General features: G+C 41.1%; 1 protein-coding gene across 1 annotated transcript in view; it reads right to left on the reverse strand.

Annotated features, from left to right (window-relative positions):
• Positions 1-23,682, reverse strand: part of grin2aa (glutamate receptor, ionotropic, N-methyl D-aspartate 2A, a) — a 122,132-nt gene that overhangs the window by 12,266 nt on the left and 86,184 nt on the right. The window contains exons 4-9 of the mRNA XM_040122483.1: positions 18,799-18,913; positions 11,801-12,003; positions 8,464-8,635; positions 7,134-7,287; positions 5,880-6,005; positions 5,482-5,711 (exon numbers count right to left, since the gene is read on the reverse strand). Coding sequence (XP_039978417.1) covers positions 5,482-5,711; positions 5,880-6,005; positions 7,134-7,287; positions 8,464-8,635; positions 11,801-12,003; positions 18,799-18,913 — 1,000 coding nt within the window. The remainder of the gene's footprint in view (positions 1-5,481; positions 5,712-5,879; positions 6,006-7,133; positions 7,288-8,463; positions 8,636-11,800; positions 12,004-18,798; positions 18,914-23,682) is intronic.

The raw sequence follows: 23,682 nt of genomic DNA on the forward strand, positions 1-23,682 counted from the left end.
CTTTAAAAATTGCATAAGACACATTTGAAGAGGACACCATTTTAGAAAAAGAGGGTCTAGTCGAGAGATAAATTCCATGTATTGTATATATAGTATGTTCACCTTGCAAGCCAAATCATGCTGCTGTAAATGGACGGTAATATCCTACATTTTGCCAACATCAGACTGGTTTAAAAATGGGCTATAAGGGTTTACATACAAGCCCCAATGAAATGGCCACAAATTGAATTTGAATCAAACACAGTGTCGCATGAACCTTTTATGTACTGCATATTGTGTACAGCTATCATTATTATATAATCATGGACTTGAAAGCCAATATCGGATGTTGGAAATATATCTTTTTTTCAGTGCCTGGAGTCGATGTATTTCATTAGTGAGTTCTAATTTATTAAAAAAGAAAGAGTTCTAATGTCAAAATAAGTGTGTTGATTACTGTGCTGCATATCTGTTAGCACACCGTCATCTGCTTATCAGTGGGTGTACAGCAAGAAGCATCTAAACTATTAGTTCCTGTAATATGTTCCTGCCCGAACATTCTACTTGAGTTTCTAATATTTGGTCAAACATCACAGATTGACTTGGGTTATTTGGTTTCATCATTCAAATACTACAAAGTCCTGTATTTGTGTGTGTAGATAACATAGGTCTATCATTTACCACTGTAATACGCAAGTTTTTAACTGAATGGAAATGCAGTGTCTTTGTTTTAACGTAGGTCGTAGCAGCAACCACATAGGGTGGAAAAATTCACACAAGTAACTCCTTTCTGTACAATCTCTACTGCAAGCTAGACTCAGCCTTGGGTTGTTGACATATTTCTTTCCTTTTATTGAAACATTTCCACTTCATCTCCCATCCTCTCTCTGATTTTCAGTTTTTTCATTTCAGTGTGATTTAAAGTTAGTAATCTTCAAGTAATATTCAATTTCCACTTGCAGCACCTTTCCTCTGCTCTCTTCCTTCACCTCCCTTTTTTTTTTTTTTTTAACTTTCCTTCTCTTTTTAGGTTGCTCTTTCCCATTTATATTATTTAGTTATTACTTTATCTGATTTATTTGTTTTTGACCATGCACAATATCAAACACTACTACTGTAAGTCCTTAGTTGAGAGCCCCCTTTTTCCTTTTTTCCTCTGTCTTCTGTCCCTTCTTCTAACAGATTTTTTTCTCGTTTTTTAAATTCTCCCTTGATTTCTCTCTGTCTCCCTCCACATCCCCCCTCTGCATCTTATTCAGGTATAATCTACTCAGTGTACAGGTCAAGGGTTTTGTAGTAGAGTGCTTGTCACTGAGGAAACATTACACCCTCAAGCCCTGCGGTAACAATCTGCCCCCAGTGCAGGACAGACGAACCCTATCAATTAGAAGAAGTGTATTATGAGCGCCACTAAAACCACATAGTGTGGGTGAGTGTATAAGTATGTTGTTTGGCACTGAGGAGTGGTTTTACTACATATGATTAAAACTTTTCTCTAGTGTATTATTTCATGCCATTATCGTATGCATGTTTGTTTTGCTTTGCTTTCAGAAATTCATACAACACAGTAGTGACTCAATGCGTAGGCAGGGCTTGAAGGATTTTGTTTGCATACAATTAGCATTTATAGTCTGTTAAACATCTTTAAAAATCATCTATGTGTTTGCCAGAGTTTCAATTGTTCATATGATCTATTTACATCACAAATGTATCTGCATAATATGTATGGATATAATTATTTACACATATTTATGCATACGATATCTGCCTGCGCACAAGCGCATCTCTACTGTGTAATCAGGTCAGGGTGAGGGCGCGTTGATACTGTAAGTCAATCTCTACTGTGCATGTTCAGGTGTTAGTGGTGAAGTCACGCCGTGTGTGTCTGCATCTCAAGCGATAGCCCTGAGGAGACACTCTCTTCTCACGCAGTCTTTTTCATATTGTTCCTTTCTCCTCCCTAATCTTTCTCTCCTTTGTAGCTCTTTTAAGGTGGAGCCGTAGCTTTAAGGTCAAAATAGGGCACATGTGAAAAGGGAGGGGGCATCGCTGGTTTGTATCTCCAGGCTGAGTGGGGAAATGCAAATTGGGAAAGTGCTCTTCTTTTGCTGGATAATTACCAATGAAGGGCTTCTGAGAACAGCACCAGCTGCTGCTAATGAAAGCTTGATGCGGGGATGATGAGAAAATGAAAGAGCAGAGGCAGAAGAGGGTTTGTGTCTTAGACAGGCAGAGATAAGAGTACTCACTGCCCTGCTACGTGGCCATGACCAACAACATCGCACTCTCATAAGACTACAGAGTAGATATTGAGATTTTATTCTCAATTTTATTTTATTCTCTTTTGTTGCTTCTCTTGCTCCTTTATTTAGCTCGTCTCCTGTAACCCGCTCTATCTCCTTATTATACAAGTTCTGCTGTTATATAAGCAAAGGACTCCCTTTTGTATGTGTGTCTGTTTTTGTCTGTGTGTGTGTGTGTGTGTGTGTGTGTGTGTCTGTCTGTGTGGGTGTATGTGTGTGTGTGTGTGTGTGTGTGTGTGTGTGTGTGTGTGTGTGTGTGTGTGTGTGTGTGTGCGGGTGTGTCTGTGTTGGGGTCTCCTGCTCCTGCCTATCCAACTCCCTCACATGCCACTCTGAATTTCTACATATCTCTTGTATCTGTCTTAAAGCGGGTATTCTCAAGGACCTTGGGTGTGATTTTTTTTTTTAGCACGTAGTCTTTTCCCTTTAACTTTCTGTGGTATAATTTGGATCTTACTTTTTCTCTGAAGAAACCTTGAAGCTATTGACTGAATTTGGAAACGGATTAAGAGCTGTTCTTTAACAGCATTCCTAATATTCCTCTAACTGTTTGTATGTGTTCAGACAGGTGCATCCGATCTCTAGGGCAACTGCATCCAAGGGCACTTGTGATTGATTCCATGTAACTATTGGTGCATCAATCACGCTGCAGATAGAAGATGCATTTACCACTTAAAGCTCACTTCCAAGTCACACCTTACAGAGAGATACTAGAAATAAACACACCATACTGTAGCTGGATGGTGAAAGTCATAGAACAAGGTGATACTGGTGTTGTATTAGATAATGGCCAGGAAAAAATGCTGGTAGGAAAGTTGTGAGAAGGTTCCTCTTTAAGCACATAGCTAGTCATTATATTAATAATGAACTCAAGAGGTTTGTTTCTTCAAAGTTACAAAACCTGCTTACTGCCACTTTTATGTCACTACGACAAACCACTACAGCCTCAGTGCAGCGCTTCTTGGCAGAAATGTGAATTCTTAAAGTCTGGGCACTGAGCACATACTCTGCTATCAGCTGTTGAGAAAGGAGAACAGCACGTCCTCTTCACCAAGCAGAGACAAAGAAGCCAGCGTTGTAAAGTCACATGTGTGGTGGTTGTAGAGCAGAAAAAACACCACGGAACTGTTAACTGACTGCCCTCCACTTGTGTATGAGACAGCCAGCTTGAGAGGCAGCTTAGTACACATCCATTACTCCCTCTTCATAAAAGATTAAACAAATGTTAGTTTAGTTAGTTCAGTTAGTGTATCATTTTAGAGAGACCACATTTTTACCAGCAGTTTATTTTATTCTACATCACCATAGGTGGCACACAAAGCTCTATTGTATTTCCACTGGTAAGTGGAAATACTCCCACTTCCACTGGTAAGCTATCGACTGAGTCAATAGCTTCCACTACTTACCATTTGCATTTGCAAAGGGATTTTTTTTTTCTGCAGTATTTTCTCAAGTGTTTTGTGACCAACCCAGGGCTAAAACAAAAAATACTGGCCTTACATTTAGGTGATGAGAAACACTGGGATGACCGTGTTGCGCCTGCGTCTGTTACATGTGTAAAACAGGCATCTGTTTATGAACATGTTAGCCAAAACATCTTGATAAACTGATATACTCAAAGGCATCTTTGTTGTGAGTGTGTTTTGCAGCCTTCAGGCCCCTTAGTAGTCCAGAACCTGTTAAAGCAGTTTTGAAGAATAATCACTGGCAGGGATGTCATTGGGGAATTTTCTTCATCATTTTGCTGGTCACAGTTTTCAAGATGTCAAGCCTAGCTCAGCATATCTGCCTGAAAGGCCATTTACCCTCTTTGTCTGGTTCCTTTTTTCCCTGACCCTCTGTGTCTTTCCTCATCTCTTCTGCTTTCTTCCTACCTCAGCCGTCAACCTGGCCCATATCTGTCCGCCTGTTGTCTTGTAACATCTTGTGCGTCTTGGCCTCTCCCTATTCCTCAGTCACCCTCCTGCCAACTGCTGTACCCCTTCCCCCCCCCCTCCCTCCCTCCTTCTGTACGTTGTCAAAACCCTCTACATCATTCTCAAATGCTCTCTCTTTGGTTGCATCTCCCCATACATCTGTCCTTCTCTCTTCAGGAACTGTAAACCCTTTTGTCTTGTTTTTCTTTTCCATTCTTTTCTTTTCTTGTCTTCCTCCTCCTACATGACCTCCTTTTCCACTTTTCTATATTACTTTTCTTATCTTTTGTTTCTTATGTGTAAATTCTTCGCATATTATCACAGTTGTACATGTGTAATCATTTACCATCACACTGTGGCATAACAGTGGTATGGAAAGCAATTCCTCTATTCCTGGGAGAGATTTAGATCTTTAATCTAAATCTATTACAAGCTGAAGCACCAGAACACTATTTCTATTGGGTCACTTAAACAGGCTATGAAATAAGGTAAATGTATGTAGGAGAATTACATTCTGCAAGTATTTAAGACCAAAACATGTTAAAATACCTGCGTGGATGTGTAGAATATCTCATCTGAAATGAAAAATGTCTTATTATTCGCAATATACATGCCCATCCTGGACTGGCAATACAATTCCAAAACAATTCCAAATACTTGCATTGTAGATCCAAATGTCTAAGGAATTTCTTATGTTTAAAGGATTTTATTGGATTTTCTAATCTTCTACTACTCTATGCCAAATATTACCAGTAAGATTGCGATTACAGCTACTTGAATTACGTAATCAATTGGTAAGTATTGACTCTTATCATGCATATACTGCATTTATCCTATACATGACACATTTACACTTCTTACTGCTGTTTCAGCAGGTGCATACATGGTTTCTAAAATTGCCACTAGCCTTGTCTTAGGGTCCACTTTGTTACTTTTGAGTTAAATGTGCTGGAAAAAACTAAAAGTTACATTTAGGACTTTTAAACTCGAAAGTTTGAGCCTCCGGGGATCACAGAAAGGTTGATGGATTAATCTACCAAATTGCCACGGGGTGACCAGAGTTTTAAAAATGAGAAAAGCCTGGGAGGTAATTGGAATAGATTTGTGAAAAAACTCCAGGTTTGCAAACAAAATGCAAACAAAGTATAAACACAAGCCTTATGAGGCGTGGAAAACGGTCTTTTTTGTCCTATTCTTTTCCAAGCTAAATTCTCAACTAAGAAACAAACCACCATCCAGCCAGTCAAGTCAACAAACCACCTCTCCCATTTTTTCTCCACTACCTTGTTGTCAGAGAGCCCGGTGACTTGGTCGACAAACTCCTCCTGGATCATGAAGGCGGCCAGGTTGGCAGTGTAGGAGGCCAGGAAGATGACAGCGAAGAAGGCCCATACAGACACTATGAACTTACTGGTGGTTCCTTTCGGGTTTTGAACTGGCACAGAGTTGTTGAAGACCAGACCCCACAGCAGCCACACGGCCTTGCCCATAGTGAAGGAAGGGCCGTGGGGGTCTGAGAGAGAGGGCAGGGGAGAGAATGACAGATGGATGTGATGGATTAGAAGACAATTAGGAGAAAGAAGAGATGGTGTAAGAAATAAAACAAGATCTTGAAATGAATATTTTAATATCATGAATACGGCCTGTTTTCTGTATGTGTGTTGTTTATGTGTATGCTCACCTTTCCCCTGCGCCAGGTTTCTGTTAAAGCCCAGAGGACTGATGTACTCAAACATGAAGACAGCCATTGCAGTCACCAGTAGGAGCATCACAAACATCATCACCCACACTGATGCACTGAATGGCTCTGAGAGAGAGAAATAAGAGGACAGAGATTAAGTATTAACACATGTTGGATTAAAGTTTTATATCTTGCACATCATGTTTTTCTGATTCAAGCTCACTCCCTTACTGTCTTTCCATGAACTGTAAGAATAAATCAATCATGTATAGATACCCACACCGAAGAAAGAAAGAACTGCATGGATAACAAGCTGACTCCTGCATGTTCACAGGACCGCCGCCCCCCCCCCACACACACACACACACCAACACACACACCAGCACACACAACACAAACACACATATTCCCATATACACAGGCACACTTCTTATTTCACATTGGGAGGAGGAGTACAGTATAGGAAGCCCTGCCGTCAGCACTCCCGTCCTCCCTCTGAGTTCACAACACTACTGCAGAGATTAAACCCTGCTCTAATGTATGGGAGAGCACTGCTGGCACAGGGCTGCACACTATGTGTCTCTAAGTATGTGTGTGTGTGTGTGTGTGTGTGTGTGTGTGTGTGTGTGTGTGTGTGTGTGTGTGTGTGTGTGTGTGTGTGTGTGTGTGTGCGTGCTGGCAAGCATCCATTATGGGGTTTTCCTGCTAAGCCCTTATAATTGCCACTTTCACAGCCGTAACTGCGTGCTTCATACATGTCGGTGTGTGTACCTGCGTGTGTGTCTTTGTGCCTGTGTGTGCTGGCACATGCATGTGTTTCTCTCTGCACCTGTGCGCCGTCATGCAGGCTGTTTGTGTTTGTGCTTGCGTGTGCCTTTGCGTCTGCGGTGAGTAAAAGGCGGTTGGATGTTGATGCTGAAACGCTACGCATCAAGTGAACGTGACTGAGTAGCCATAACAGGGATATCTGTGATCACTCAAGTTAAAATATTGTGGTTAAGTCCCTCTCAGGTAAGTGAGAGTCATTGTGGCAGGAAGCAAGAGTTGAGCTAAACCCCTCTGATTAAAGAGCAAGTATTGACAGCTGTGTAACGGAACTGAATTGTGTTGTTATCTCTGTATCTCGGGGAACACACGCACCCAAAACAAATACCTTTCTACACTCACACAAACTGAAAAAGCAAACAAGACAGATGTACCTCTCCCTCTCCCTTGAGTCTAACAATAAAGCAACAGTTACTCCGGGACAGTTACCAAGGAAGGCTGACGGGGAGACAGTTCCGTTGCTACGGGAGACCATGACGCTGATCCCGGTTTCCACGAACGGGACGGAGAAATCGATGACCTCAGAACGCTCCTCATTGATCGTCAGAGATCCGACGGCCATGACGGCTTTCTTATAGACCACCTTTCAGGGACAGAAGAGAGGGAGGAACGTGGGGATAAAGAGAGGGAGAAAGGATGGATGGATGAGGAGGGTGAGTGATTAGGGATGAAGAAAGAGAAAGGAGGGAGCACAAGGAGGAGGAGAAAGACAAAGAGGGAATGAGAGAAGAGCAAGATTTTACGGTTGAGGAAAGGCAGATAGGTAGATGAGAGGGAAGACAAAAAAGGGAATAAATAGTGAAAAGGTAAGATATGAAAGTAGTGGGTAAAATGGGAGGGAGCAGGAGAAGGATTATGTGTAAATCACAAATAAAAGGGAAAATGGGGAGGGGGGCACAGAAAAAAAGGAGAAGGAGAAAATTTACATGATATTTTTCAATCCCTGTGGCATTCACTGTGAGAAAGGCAGTCAAATGCAACATCAATGAGTATAATCAATGTAACTTTGAAAGACACAATTGCCTGAAAAAGCTACACTACATTACTGTGTCTGTTCAAATCCCAGTTCAGTTTTAGTTACTTGATACAGAGAGCAGCCAGACAAGCAGTGAAACTGGCAGTGATTCTTACAAGTAAGCTGTACAGTACACCCCAGGAACTACACGAGAGGCAAGGATATTAATAATAACAAAGCCCCCATGTTTAGTTATTTGCTTCAGTAGTAATACAAAAATAAATGCAAAAACTTATATCCTGTCATAGTCATCTCTAATTTCTTCTCAGCCTTGGCTCTTATTACTCATTTCAAATGTTCAGCAAACTAAGAGAGAAGACCGATCAATAATCTTACAGAACACCTATGACAGCCAGAAAAGTAGTCAAAATTTTGTTATGAATAAAATTAGATTCATTACCACAAAGCACACATATACAGACGGATAAATGTTCATTGCTGCTTCTTTAATAAAACAAACTCAGCTCAAATTAGTTACATATTAATTGTAGGTGAATTACATCTGCCTTTTATGATCAGCTCAGTGGTGATCAAGCAAGAGACTTTTACGACTGAAGGCAAACATTTATTTACAGTTGGAGCTCTCTCTCTTTCTTTCTCACACACACACACGCACAAACACACAAGAAACACACCTATAAACACACACACACACACACACACACACACACACACACACACACACACACACACACACACACACACACACACACGCACGCACACACGCAGACATCTTTGTCTTACCTCTCCCACCATCCCATTCCAGACATTGTTGATCTTCTTGCCATGCTTGCCATTGGTTACCAGGTACAGGTCATAGGTGAACTTGACATACTTAGCAATTTTCTTCAGAATATCGATGCAGAAGCCTTTGCAGCACTTCTTGATGTATGTCCCCCCAGCCTCTGTTGTGTTGCTACAGAAACACAAACAAGACACACACACATCATGAGATGATGATTTTGAACAGCAGTTGCTTCAAACATTTATCCTCTTTGGTTAAAACCCTGTTACAGAAAACAACAGAAATGGCAGAGAATAGACCATTTCATACAGTCTGCACTAAACACACACTGAGTGGGCTAAGTAGAAGACATAGTCTTTACATGAAAGAAGGCTGACTGCGTAAATCCATGTTGTCCTTTTGATTTCAACTTTTATATATTTATCTTGATAAACCTTGTGCAACTTAAGAATTGTCAACCATCTTTCCTATGGCTTCAAAACAAAAATCAAACATGATTTGCCTCTGTTTCCATCATTCTTGTTAAATTTATATGAATGCACCAATGAACAAATATCACCCTGGGACTTTTTCACCTTTAAGTTGAGGTTGTTCTATTCAGAAATGACATCAGAAGACTTCAGAAATATGCTTCTTCTCTCCTTCTACCTCTCTGTCTCTCTAGAGAAGAGGGTTTGCATCTGCAAGCATTTTACCATCTGTGTGTATGAATTTGAGAGCAGGAGAGTTCAGACAGTGTTCACACACAGACACAAACACACACACACGCACACAAGTGTGCACAATAACTTTCAGCCACCTGGGACTCTCATTTAACTTTTAGATGTGTGCTAATTAGGAGAGTGTAACCTCACCCTTTAGTTTAACAACAACCTGGACACAAACTTGATGGAAAAAGTGAGAAAAGAAACCCTTCACACATTGGTCCGTGACTCCACAGCTACCTTCAAAGCTGAAACTCTGTCCCTTTGGAGGAATTCTATAGGGCCGGCAAAACATTAGCCGTTTTTTGCCCCAAGTGCAAACTCCTGTGTAACCCTCACTAGTCACCACCAGTCTGTCAAAGGAATTTCCTTTTTGCGGTCTAATAGTTTAACACAAGACAGAATGGGTTCATTTGAAAAAGCCAGGCGCTGGCTGATCCGTCAGCAGTTGTGAATGACTTTTTGTGAAATGTTGCACAATCACCCACGGTAATTTTCTACGGCTCTAACCAAAGATTATTTATAACAGCTGTGACAGCTAATTTAAAAATAAATAAATAAGCTAATTTGCATCAAAATGTTCCTACAGGTATGCCATGTGTAGACAAAATCGGGCTAATTCATTAAAAGTGAAGCAATATTGGTTTTGTTTCCTCATCAATCTAAAACAAAGGCTTTTGAAATGACTTTGACACTCCTTCTGTAGTGAAATGGTTATTTGTTTACCTCTTGCAGCCCAACATTTTTTAAGATGGGTGTAATAATTACAGCTTTCTGGCAAGTTCAGTTTGCGGGGGCAGTGACAGAGCAAGCATATAGGCCAGAACTGTAATAGCTGCATTCATGAACACAGTGTACTCACTTAGGCAGACCGTAGTACAGATCTGGCAGTGAGAGCATGTGATGTCATTGAGGCTGTTTGTGAAGTTGCCAGGCCAACTTGATATAGAAACACTACAGGGCCTTAGGCGTCTCCAGAGAGGGCAGTGTGGGTATATGTGTGTGTTAGTGTGAGTTTGGCTTGTTCTTAGGCCCAGCCTGGATGAGTGAGTTTGTGGTTCTGCATGCATGGATAGTCCTCCACCCCCCAGATCCAATCCCTCCATCACTCCTCTCTCTCTTCCTCTTCCCGTCCCTCCATCTATCCCTCTTTCTCCAAATGGACACTATGGATGCTTGAGTGGGAATTGCACTGTGGGAAGGAGGAATGCACCCGAATACATTGGCCTGTGAGTTACTGGACATGTGGCAACAGAGAGTATATATGAGCTTGTGTGTTTGTGTTCCTCCTCGGAGATGCTTTATCCTCCGCCCTACTTCACATTGATTCTGGATGAAAATCTCTGTTGGCCTCTTTCCTGGGATCCTATTACTGCTTAATCAGATCTGTGTGTGTGTGTGTGTGTGTGTGTGTGTGTGTGTGTGTGTGTGTGTGTGTGTGTGTGTGTGTGTGTGTGTGTGTGTGTGTGTGTGTGTGTGTGGCCATGTGTGTATATGTGTAGTAGTTATAGACAGTTACTTTGTATTCATGCATATACAGTATGTAGTGTTAAAAGCGACACAAAGTGTGTAGTGTACATGCCAATCTTACTGTGAGCGTGCCCATGAGTGTCTGTGTTCCAGTGGAGAAAAATAATATCTTATCTGCAAACCAATTACACGCTTTGATTCAGCAGCACTCAAGCCACTCGGTGAAACGCACACATACAAACAGTCTAAGCCACACTAACTCTGTGATAGTACTTCAAGAAACTAATATAGCAGGTGGCTACAAATTTGGGCATTAGAGAGAGAATAGGGGAGGAAGGAAATAAATTGCTGAGTTCAGCAGTTGCCTCCATTTTCAGTGGGAGGAAAGAAGCAGCTGCATAGATCGCACAGTGCATCTCTCGCCATGCTCAGGAGAGAAATGAGAGAGAGGGAGTACACACAATGCTGAAGAAAATGTAAAATGTAGTTTTTATCACTCTCTGATTATCAAATACACTGATATAAAATGGGATTTAATTTTCTGTAATACTTAGTCCCATTTCTCAAACCTACAAAGTTACCTGTCAGTTAGTTAATTAATAGATTGCATCACATGGATGTTACAGTGTATTTCAGCCAGTGTCAGTGTGTTTTACAATAATTGTTAATGTCTTGAACCCTTATTACCACGTTAAAAAGGAATTTTGTGGAATTTATTTCATGCCCATACAATGGTTAATTACTTATTTCGTCACACAACATTACATTTTTTGTAGGTCATCGTTGCTTAACATTGAATATTGGTAGTTGTTTACCACATTTAGCTAAGTTTAAGTGAGCGTCATGCTAAGGGGAGTGGATCATACTGTAACTGATATTATACTAGATAATGAATAGATAGTAAATAAATAGTTTATCATTTCAAAGTGACTAAATATCTCTGCCTGTAAGGTAAATCTATATACTGTCATCATGAGTTGATACTATTTTTTCTCTGTACTGTTGACCCAAGCATCCTCTCTGAACTCATTCTGTGAACATCCAACAGTTACGTTTAAACATTTTCAACATTTTCAGAGTAACAGTGCTGTGTACTAGATAATAGCTAGACAGCTAGATAGCAATTTATCTAAATAGATAGACAGATAGATGGCAAACCTACTCTTTAATATGCTTCCTGCAGGGGACAGAGTTCCTCATGCAGGTACCGGTGAGCCTTTCCACGTCCTCCACAATAACAAAAGGTTTCTCCTCTAAAGTGACAATGGACAGGTGGTTGTCGTCAAGCTCAGCATCACCGAAGGAGTTGAAGCGCGGCCACACTGGGTACTTAAGTGTCAGGCTGCCGTTGTCCAGTTTGCCCATCTTGAAGGAAGGAAAGGAGAAGAAAAAAGGTGAAATGATAGATAAGCCACTAGGTGCCTCACCAAGGCTGTTAAGTCACTAAAAACTAGAACAGTTTAATTTGCATTTTAGGTATTTATCCAATACTTAATAATTGGTGAGCAGGTTGGGAGTCAGTATCCGCCCGAAGACAATTTCTGTAACAGTGGCACTGACTGTTGTCGGATTTGTACCCATGAGCTCACACTGAAAAGACAGTATTTCTAAATATTTGGCAAGTCCGTAGCCCTTGGATCAAACATAAGCAGACAGGAAACAGTGGGAAAATGAAATCCTCCAGTCAGTGACCAAAAGATGGCACCATTTTGAGTAACACAGTGTATTATTTTCTTTGCCTGTTAATTCCCTGACTGCTGTAGTCTGTTTCATAATAACTCAAAGCAGACAGGAAGTGGAGATGATTACAAATGCAGACACACGTCAAAATTTCCTTTTAATGTTTCATATGTTGCCCTTTTTGCCACAAAAACATACAAATCAGAACACATGTTGTTGACAGACCATAATAAATGTGACTGCTGTTATGACTGTAGGTGCAATATAAGAGATTTAAAGCATAGTGCGTAGAGATGCATGACAAAGTACACACAGAGGAATATACCGTATGGCTAAGAATGCAAACATATATGAGAAAGAGAAGGGGAGTGTGGTAGAATGATAGCGCTGTGACGCTGTGAATAATTCAGAAAGTTTTCAGAGCAGTGATGTCACAGATTCCCCTATGGATGCTCTTTACACACCCACACCTGTCAGTAAATGTATGTGTGTGAGAGCGCCCGCCTGCGCGCGCGCATGTGTGTGTCTGTGTGCGCACGCTATTTACGCATGTTTTTCTCAGAGAGGGAAGTCAAAGAGAAAGAGAGAGACAGTTGCAGGCAGCAAGGCTTTGCTCCACTCTCAATTATTTATGTTACAGGAGCCAGAAAATGGCAAAACCTCGCTCTCACTCTTTCCCTCCGTTTCAAAAGTCTTTCTTTCTTCTATTCTGTCTCTCTCTCTCTCACACAGCCTAAAACAGCAATACAGCTGTAGTGTGGAGTGAAATGGCTGACTTTATAGCCAAAGTTTTCTGTGTGTTGCACACACATACACAAAATGCAGGACTGGATGTCTGAATCAGCGACAAATGGAGAAAGGTTCAGATACAGTTTTTTTGTTTATTTGTTTGTTTCGTGTGTGTGAATAAAATAGAATCTTAGAAAATTAAACACACACCATGTGCACTTGCAAACACATAATACATATACTGTAATATAGCCACGCTAATCTCTAACCCCTTTGACCCTGGAGCCATAGGGCAGTCATTGTTACCCGCACACACACACACACACGTATATGCACGCACACACGTTGTTGCTTAGCCTGCATGCCTGGATAAGTCATTAACAGGCGAGCAGAGAGGAGGAAATAAAATTAGCATTTTAATTGTTTTGCTTTGAGTGGTTTTCTATCCTCTGACAGGGATTAGAGCCTTTTCTCCGCTCTTTGACGGCAGCACTGTCAACAGCTCACTCTGCTGTCGGCTACACCTCTCAGTTTGTGTGTGTGTGTGTGTGTGTGTGCGTGCGCTTGTGTGTGTGTATGTAGGCGTTTGTGTTGGGGGGGGGGGTTACGCTGAGGTGGCATGTATGTGGTTTCTTGTGTGTCACCTTCAGTCTCCAGGGGACGGCCACATTTGTCTATCTGTCTAGCCCCAGCTGTTTTGCATTTCACAAGTGAGTAAAGGCAGGGCATGTATCTGCACACTTGCATGAATGTGTGTGTCTTTTAAAGTAGGAAATGAGATTGGTAATGTAAAAGTGAGTGGGAGTATGCGCATAATAAGTAAGATAAGAAATGTGTGACAGAACTAAAGGGAATCTGAAAAAACAAAAACACAAAGATGAGTTACAGAGGAACAGAATAGAAAAGAGTGTTGGTTCGAAACATTTGGATCATGCTCCACAAGCAGTTCGGAGTCATTTTCTGGTCATTTTAAGACTCTAAAACAGCAGTTCCCAGCTGTGAGTGTTATGCTAATATGCATACTCCGCTGGTGTTTTAACTATGTAACATAATGTGTAATTTTACATGTTGGGAGTGGGAAAAAAATCATATTTAGCTCATTTTTTTTTACTGACTGCTGATCCTATAATTGTCTAATTTGTTTGGTTTCCCACTTGTTGCACCTTTAACCATCAGTACACAGCACTGACATGTACATAACTCCGCAAACTCCTCAAAGCTGAAAACCCACAACTCAAATCGGACCAATGCAACCATAATTTAAGCTTTTTGAGGAGTGGCCCCGATTTGGCTGAAGGAGTCAATAAACTCTGAGGAGAGATAAATGTTCTACTCAGAAGAGGGTTGAAAAAAAGAGAGGAAGAAGAGAGGAGGAGGAGGGGAAGAAGAAGCTGACTTCAGCAGCTCTTCTGATTTCCTGTCCTCCTGCTCTCCTCTTCCCTCTTCCCCTCTGTCTCCCCCTCTCTCTAATTAAAGAAAGAGGGGTTATAAATTAATGCCAAGAGAAAAGAGAGGAATCTCTCTATCGACCGGCCAGGCAGCAGAATGCTGAATCTCCCCTTATGAAATACCGCATATTACACACATACATAGAAACTAAGTGCATGTGTGTGCGTGCATGTGACAGCGAGGTCAGTGGGAGGTTATGATGATAGGGCATGTGGGATTACTGTATTATAACATCCCATGGCAGCAATCCTATCGCATCATCACCCTGTGACGGATTTAGAGCCACTTGGTGATGACATGACACTCTGCCCCAGAAGAGCTATGTGTTCTTCATTGTTCTTCTGTCACCTCAAACCTTCCCTCCGTTTTTCCGCTCTCTCTGTTTTCCTCCTCTTATTCTTTCTTTATCTTTAAAGGCCTTGCTCTTTGTACCTGCACATCGTGTAGGTACTGTTTTTGACCTACACACACACACACACACACACACACACACACACACACACACACACTCTCATACACACTCAAGGGCTGAAAAAAATGAGAGAGAATGATAAAAGAATAAAGTAAAACATGGGTGAGGGCTCTTACACTGAGCACCTTCTCTGTGCCAGTCTCACTGGGAGAGTTATCGCTGTGGCAAGTTGCATTATGGGAGAATGAGTTCCTAATAGCGCGGAGAAACCCATTCAGTCATAAAACAGTATCTGTCACTCCTGTCAGAAAAAATTATGTCAGTAAAATGGATTCCGCTCTTCTTCTCCTATACTTGCTCTGTTTATATGTGTGAATGTGTGTGCGTGAGTTTGTGTGCGAAAACAAGGGCAGCGAGAGAGAAATGACAGAGTGGAAGAGTGAGAGAAAACTGCATCCATGGATTTAGACTTCTTTCCTTAAAGTGAAGCACTTTTATTAAGATTCAGAGAACAGTCATGGCTGGGTAGAAAATGCATACGTGTTTGTGTGTCAATTTGGAAGTGTGTGTGTGTGTGTGTGTATGCATGTGGGCTTTTGTGTGTGTCTGCTCTCCATATTGTGATTCTCCAAGCACAAATCCCATGCTGTCTGTAATAATTATTTTGTGAACTCGCTGCTAACACTGCAGCAGCTCCTGAAGCAATTTACACACTCCATCTACTCAGCAGGAATAAAACATAACATCCTGGTTCTGATCGTTAAATACACTTTTCTCCTTCAGCCGTTGAACTTGTACTGTAACTCTGAATTCAATAAGCAAAATAATCATCATTTTTGTCATGTCATTGATAATGGACCTGTCTGTTTCCTCAAAGTTTCTCCAACTGTGACATGGTGTTGGGTTTTTTACTTGACCAACAAAACACAAAGTTCAATGTGCATTTTAATCAAAAAGAAGTCAAAACTATTTAAATGCATATAAATCTGTGCATAGGCATAACTTTGGGTATCGTTGGTAGGGACCTTACATTCAGATCTACACAGAGTTGCAAGGATTGGGTGTTTTCTGTAAAGTATGGGCTACGTTGATGAAGTGTAAAAGAGCTGGATGGCCAGAGCTAGTTCCAAGTCTGGCAGTAGTAATAGCCTCTGGTTTGACATACTATGGTTACTATTTTATACTTTCAATATTTCAAACATTGAAGAATTTTAATTTGAGTAAGCATTTTGAAAGTTATTTGTGTGTTTGCAAACATATGCATATGGAGTATAAAAAGTTATAGAAGTAACTGTGTGTAGCCTGTATCCTCGAAGTAAAATAGAAACCTTTAAACTGTTTGATACTAGATCAATATTAAATTAATACAATGCTGAAAAAGCATAGCATGCACCATCTTTGGTTCGACACATCAATGTATGGTGAGCGCCTAAGCATGCCACTCCTGCCAAGGTCGCATCCATCTCCGTTTTTGTTCTTTCTTGCTGCTCTGTCTGTTCAATTGTTACAGCAGATTTTTCCCACACAAAAGCCTAACTTTGCATAAATCCCCCTGTAACACCACACTGGATCCAGCTTCGAATAGCATGACTTGCTGCAATCTGCGCTTCTTTTGAATAAAACCGTATTTCACTGGTGATTACATGATCCTCAAAAAAATTTCCAAACCCCATACACATCCAGCCAAACAGGCGATTTTAAAAGCGTTCTTCGCTAAACTTAAAAATATACCATCTAACCAACTGCATGTGTGTGGTGAAGAGAACAGCAGGTGTTGATGCTTTGAAAACCTGAGTGCTAAACACCTGTAGTGGGTAAAAAAAGGGGAAAACATACACATGGTGGAAGCTCAGTTCCATCTCTCTCCTCCTCTGTTTCCCCACCCCTCTCTCTCTTTCTGTCTCCTTTTCTTGCGCTCATTTGCTCTCACTATCTCGGCCCATCTGTCGCTATCGTCGCTCGTCTCGGTATCGCTCCATATTGCTCCCCTCTCCCTGTCTCTTCTTCCTGTGCCCCAAGGGAACACATTTTATATTTTTAGTGCATATCCATATTTTAGTGCAGTTACTGAATTTTTATCTCTTGATCATCATGGAAATCTCTCTCTCTGTGTGCCGCTGATTTCTGGTGCATGGATGGGACAGTTGCACCAGACAGAGAGAGAGAGAGAGAAGCTCCCAATTATGTTTCCACTTTGGGTCTCCGTGTCTCTTTTGCCTTCAGTCTCTTTCTCTGCACCACAGTGAAGTAGTACTGATCAATTTCACAGGCTTTCTATTTACAACAACACAGTGTACCTCCCATCAGCACACCGATAAAGGGCGTGTGTGTGTGTGTGTGTGTGTGTGTGTGTGTGTGTGTGTGGGTGGGTGTGAGTGTGTGTCAGTATGAAATATGAAGTAGCTAGTCTCAAAGATTGGGTGGAGAATGTGCGGATTGCGGCAAACTAAACCAAATACTGTAACACACACAGATGTGAGCTGAATAAAAACCAGATTGGTTGAAGCACAAGTCTCTCAAATACTGTTTCTGTCAAAATCCAGTGTGGAAGGGTAAACATACACACACGCACACAAACACACACACACACACACACACACACACAGGAGCAGTGACCCCTTGCCACCCCAATAACGGAGGTCTCAGGTTTTGATTAACTTTTGTTTGAGGTGCTGTCAGAGACCACAACAGCAATCACAGCTAAATACAGACAGAGTGCACAAATTATCTGGCTTGCGAAAGAAGTGAAGGAGAAGGGATCAAGGAAAAAAATGGAGGAGAGGATGGAAAGATGGAGGCAGAAATGAGAGGCAAAGAGGAAGGGAAAAAAGATGGGGAGGACAGGGAAAGAGGAGGAAGAGAGATGTGAGGTATGATACTAAAAGTTAAGAGAGTAGGAGGCAGTGGGAAGAAGGAAACAAAAAGTGGTGGAGATGTAAAGGAATGAAAAGACAAAAAGACAACATCCATCTCACTTTCTTCCTTAACCAAATCCTTTCTTTAGCCACACCTCTCTCTTTTGCCATTCTTCTCTGAAACTTGTCTTCTCAGACTCACCTACTCTGAGCTATTGGGGCATTAAATGTGAAGTATTTAAGCCTGTACAAGGCAGCCAGATGTAGGTATAAAGATACATGGCCGCCATTTAAAGTCCATTACAACGGCTAGAATATTTAATTCACAGTCGCCATTCTTTATCGGAGCTTCCTCACATTAACCAGTTAAAGAAATCTATGAGCTTGTTGGTAAATTAAGTCATTGATCATCAAAGTGTTGCATGATGATAAAAAGGTATCATCTCCAGAACCTAATCTTCAGCATTTATTGCTGATTTTATTTTTGCACTGCATTTCTCACAGGTCACTTGTCAGTCAAAGATTGTGGGCAGTATTGCAATGTCTTTTGCCTTCAATTTAATTTCAGTTTTTTACAGGTAGCACTCTTTTATCTGATTAGCAGCAATGGTTATCATTGCTGACTCCACAGATCCTTGTTTCCTTGTAAGACTTAGCCAGGTTTTTAAAAATGCTAGAGTTATGAGTCCCTCATCCCTCACCAGAACCCTATTTAAAAAATAACAACATTTCACATTTTATTTATTCACTGAGCTGTTCAATTATATTTTAATTTTTTACATTTGATCTCCCTATCTGATGTTCTAAATGTTGTTTCCTTCTCTACACTGACAGGTATGTTAGAGAATGCTAAACCCCTTTAAATTTAAATGAATGGTTTTTTTTTGCCTAAAAAACAGTCAAACAAAAAAAGTCTACATGTGTAGAATAAGCCCCGAAAATCTCCTGAAGAACACAGGAATCTGTGTGTTACACTTTTGCACACATACACACCCAAACCAAGCCAGATACAGTGTACACAGTTTTAGAACCTACCTTCTCCCACTCTCTGTCCTTGTTGAGAACAATGACCACCAGCTTTGGATTCTCCTGGTAGCCATCTTCCGTGAACGACAAGTCTCTGCCATCCCATGTCACATTCATCATGTACCTGAGAGCGAGAGGAGTGGAGGGGGAGGAGGACGGGGGTGAGGAGGAGTGGGGCAGCGGGTGATAAGGCGTAAGAGAGATAAGGAAGAATAAGGGGGGAAGGTGGAAAAATCAGAGAATGAGGAAAGGAAAGAAATTAATGGAGGCGAGGAAAAACACAGCAAAAGGGATATTGAATTACATCAGCATGAGAAAAAGTCAAATTACAATCTGCTAGTATTACTATCCTAAAATATTCACACAGGCCATTTTGTATTGAAAGTCATATTTAATTCACATGAACTGGATTATAATTACATTCCAGAAATAAAACGGAACTGGACAGGAGTCTCAAAGCGTAATGTTGAGGAATAAAAAAAAATCTATTCAAATCCAACAAAAAATGTTCGGTTTGTGTGTGTGTGTGGGCCTGGTATAACCTGTGAGTGCTGAATTACGGTATTTTCGGTAATAGCAGTGCAGTGTGTGTTCCATGTATATTAAGAAATGAAAAGAAAAGTTTCACACAGATCCAGAAATTAAAAAAAAAAACAAAACAGAAAAGACAAAGTGAGAATGAATAGTAAAGTGATAGTCTGTCCATACTAACACCACACACACATACACACACACACACACATACACCGTAATGAGTGACCCATATGGCAGGTTACATTAGCTAAGATGGAGGGCAGAGGGAAGATATTCTTGGTCCACATAGCCTCCACATTAATCAAGGCTGTCCTTCCCCACTCTGTCTCCCTCACTCCTTCTGTCAATGGTCATGTACAACATGGGAGAGACGGCTCCTCTTTTCTTCCTTTCTGGGGCTGCAGGACGACAGGGCAAACTTGTAAATGGAAGTATGAAAGTACGTACCCATTTGATGTGTCTTTGAAAAGCCACAGCAGGTGAGGTGTTTCGTGCTGTGCAGGACACTGTGCAGGAACGTGCCGCAGGGGTATGAAGCTGGTTCCACTGCAACTACTGATGTTGCACAAATTATGCTCTGCTTAGAGTCTTATTGTTTGTGTCAAATTGTATTTCCATCGTATACAATTTTCCCTCTATTTATCTGTCTATGATTGTCTGCACATCTGCCCCTGCAAAACTTTACATAATTCAAAATCATTGATCGGTAAGCATTTTGTTATCAATTTAGGTCAATGGATGTTCTTTTTTCCACTCTTTTACATAAACAAACTTGCAGCTTTTAATGGCATAAATAATGCTAACCAACACATGATACGCCAGATGAAACTGTAACTGTAAATTTACAGTAGATTACTTAAATGTAATTATGTAGAGACTACCACATTTGCATGTTACACAAATCAGCAGTCTAGACCAATTTTAATACTGAGTCACAAGGATGGTGACAGATATAATAAAGAAAAAGGCTGTGTAATGTGCGTGTTTGTGTGTTTGACAACATTTCATAATACCTACATGTCCCTTTAAATTGCTGCTGGTGACACACACACACACACACACACGCTCAACCACTCCATGCCCAGAAGAAATCAGCCAGCGATAAGGACACTGAGCGGATTTTGTGATTAAAATAATCTGATTGGCCTGCAAGCAACCAGGTGAGTGGTATTAAGCCATTTGATTGGACAGGGGATGCAGTGCTGAGCCAAATTATGTGCGACTACAGCAGAGAAAGAGGTGCTGGAATCAATACCAGCGCACAGGCTGCTCCTCTTAGACAACAGCCTGTTCTGCGCTTGGCAACCATCTATCTGGAAGACACACTCACCCACCACTTACACATGCGCAAAGCGGAAGCCTTTGCTGTTCTTTCCCTCTGTTTAATGTGCAATTTGCTCTCTTTTGTTCTTCATTTGATTTATTTTTGCGCTCATTTTTCATTTCATTTCATTTTTCTTTTTTTTTTGCCACAATCCAGCAAAGAAAGTGGTATTTACAGCCCCAATATAAAGCATTTGATGTCACTCGGATACAACAATGCAGAAACTTGTGCTCGATGTTAGAAAATAGGTACTGTATATGGGTTGGTCATCCTGTAACAAAACAAAATTATTTCCTACATGAGCTGGTAAGGTGGAGCAGGTGAAGATTTTAAGACCTCAGTTAATCCCTTTGTCTCTTGACATCTGATGATTGTGAGGCCCTTCTGTGTTTTGTTTTAATCCGATTCAAAATCTATGGGGTAAAAAATTTACGGACCGTTCATGACTACTGTAAATTTATGTGTCACTAGCTGTTAGTGTGAAAACCAAAATGGAGCATCATTATAGTATAACAGTACACAAATTAGTGTTTTTGAGCAAATACAGGATGCAGACAAGACGGGCAAATTTTGTGTATATGTGTGTGCGTGTCTGCAAGTGTGTCTGCAAGTGTGTTTGGGCTGATGCCCATTGGAACAGGTGGGCCTGATAGGGAGTTGCTAGCATACGGACACAGACTGAAGTGTATATGCTGGAAGGTGACCCTAAACAACCCTGAATGAACATCCCTGCACACACACAGAAACACAGACAATTACTTAGCACACCTCAACAATTCTCCACGTTATGTTTCCTCTCCCCTGTAGCACTGAGATCATAGTAAAGCAATCCAATTTCTCTCACTTCCCAGCCTCCATTATATCAGTAATCTCTCTATTCATTAGGGGGCACGACGAGAGGGAGCAGACAGCGGAGAAGGGGGCACCCGAAAAAAAAAAAAGCGAGAGAGAGCATAAAGAGAGACTGAGTGAGAGAGATGGAAAGAGGAAAAGGACGACGAGGGGGGAGGAGGAGAACTAAGCCTCGACAGAGTTAGGATAAAAATATCTTCTGTGTTATTTTTTTCCTTCCTTCTTCTTATTTTGGAGTAAAAGGGGTTGCGATGGGAGCGGGGCACTGCACCAGAGTTAACCAGCACTACACATTCACTGCAGCACACAAGCAAGAGCACACACATACACTGCATTACAGCAGCAAGTGCCAAATGCTCTCCATTTGGGCTGTTTTCTTAATCCTTCACTAGTGAGCAATGACAGAGTATTGATGATGTTAATAATAGAAGAAGTCATTTTATTTCACAGAGACCAGACTCCACAAAAGCCATCTTATCTGTTAGCAGCACTATGTCCTGCCCTGTCAAAGTGCTCTTGACACAAAAGATATAATATCTCAAGTGCCCACTTACTCTGAGTTGCTCTGGATCTCCTCATGTTTACAACGGTCTTTCTTTTTGGTGAGAACTCTACATTTTATCTGAAGAGATTTCACTGCAGGGCAAAGGGTCTCCACAAAGATGTTAAAATGACCTGTATAATGCTGTGTAGATGTTAAAGATGGAAACATTAATCCTTCATCAAGACAAGGAACAGTCAAAGCAATTATATATAATGTCAGAGCACTTATGATCTATGAAGTGTAAAAGCACACACAGACACACACACACACACACACACACACACACACACACACACACTGTGGCTGTGAGAGACAAAGGGGGGGAGTCTAAAAAAAAGACGGGGACTGCTATCAGTGCTGATTTAGGGGCTTTTAAGAGAACCCAAGGGAGGGCAGTCACTTGAAAACACAGTGGGCCTCAGGTGGCATGTGTTAAGTGTGGCATGAATGATGACTGTACAAGGTGAAGTAGATGCTAACTTAGACTGTGTCTCTGCCCATCATTTTGTCCCTGGTGTGTCTATGTGTTTGTGTGTGTGCATGTGTGTGTGCGTGCGTGCGTGCGTGCGTGTGTGTGTGTGTGTGTGTGTGTGTGTGTGTGTGTGTGTGTGTGTGCAGCTACTTTTTTTGTTTGAGTTTTGGCAGCACAAGATTAATGCAAACAATTACGTTTGGTCTTTTCCAAGTTTGCAGTTGCACCATAAAATGCAACACGTCCACACAGCTCCCTCAGCAGGATTTCTTTTGTTCCACAAAATAGGATTTATGTGTGATTTGGATTGGGACCCTTTATAGTGTAGCTCACTTTGAATATCATGGGTTTTCGCCAATATGCAAATCCAATTTTAGGACTGGAATCACTGTACAACAGTGGAGCACCTTTCTTAGATATCCTTCCCTCTGATGAAAAATGAATAATCTTCTTGTGCGTTGGGATTTGCAGTGGTTCAAATTGCTGCTGACTAAACTCCCTCCCATCTCTCCCTGTCTCTCCACTCTCTGAGCATTCACACCAAGAGCAACTTGATGGTTCATTTATCACTAAGGTCTATTACACCAGCTGTCAATCAAATGTTATTTCTGCTTAATAAAACAATACACACAAATGTTCTACCTTACAAAGCCAAAATACAGTGACTACACATCTGGTCAAAACTGAGTTAAGACCAGACTGACTTTTTGACATCTTTTGTACCCAATAAAAATAATAATACCATAGAAATTTGTAATTCTTGACAATCACAACATGTACATTCTTAGGGAACTACAAAATCGAGGTAAAAACCAAACCACAGGGACTGCACTCCAGCTAGTTGAGACAAGTCACAGGGCAGTCACAATGATCCTTAGTGACAGCTAATGTTACTCACTTTTTCCAACCTGTTTTCTGTAATTCAAGAAATAAGTTTTGCTGCTCTAACATCTTAGCAAAGGAGTTTGTTATACTACATAAGGCAGTAGCTAAATCTAATCATTGCGGAGAAAAAGTGAGACCAGATACATTATACTCGCTAAAAGCTAACCAGCCTAGCTTTGATGCCTTTCAGATTGTTCACACACACGAGACACCTCCAAACTTTTGCAACTTGCAAGGCAAGCTAATACTTAAGCTGACAAGAGTGATCCGACGAGTAAAATG

The sequence above is a fragment of the Xiphias gladius genome, chromosome 3 (assembly GCF_016859285.1).
Source record: "Xiphias gladius isolate SHS-SW01 ecotype Sanya breed wild chromosome 3, ASM1685928v1, whole genome shotgun sequence".
NCBI classification, from domain to species: domain Eukaryota; kingdom Metazoa; phylum Chordata; class Actinopteri; order Istiophoriformes; family Xiphiidae; genus Xiphias; species Xiphias gladius.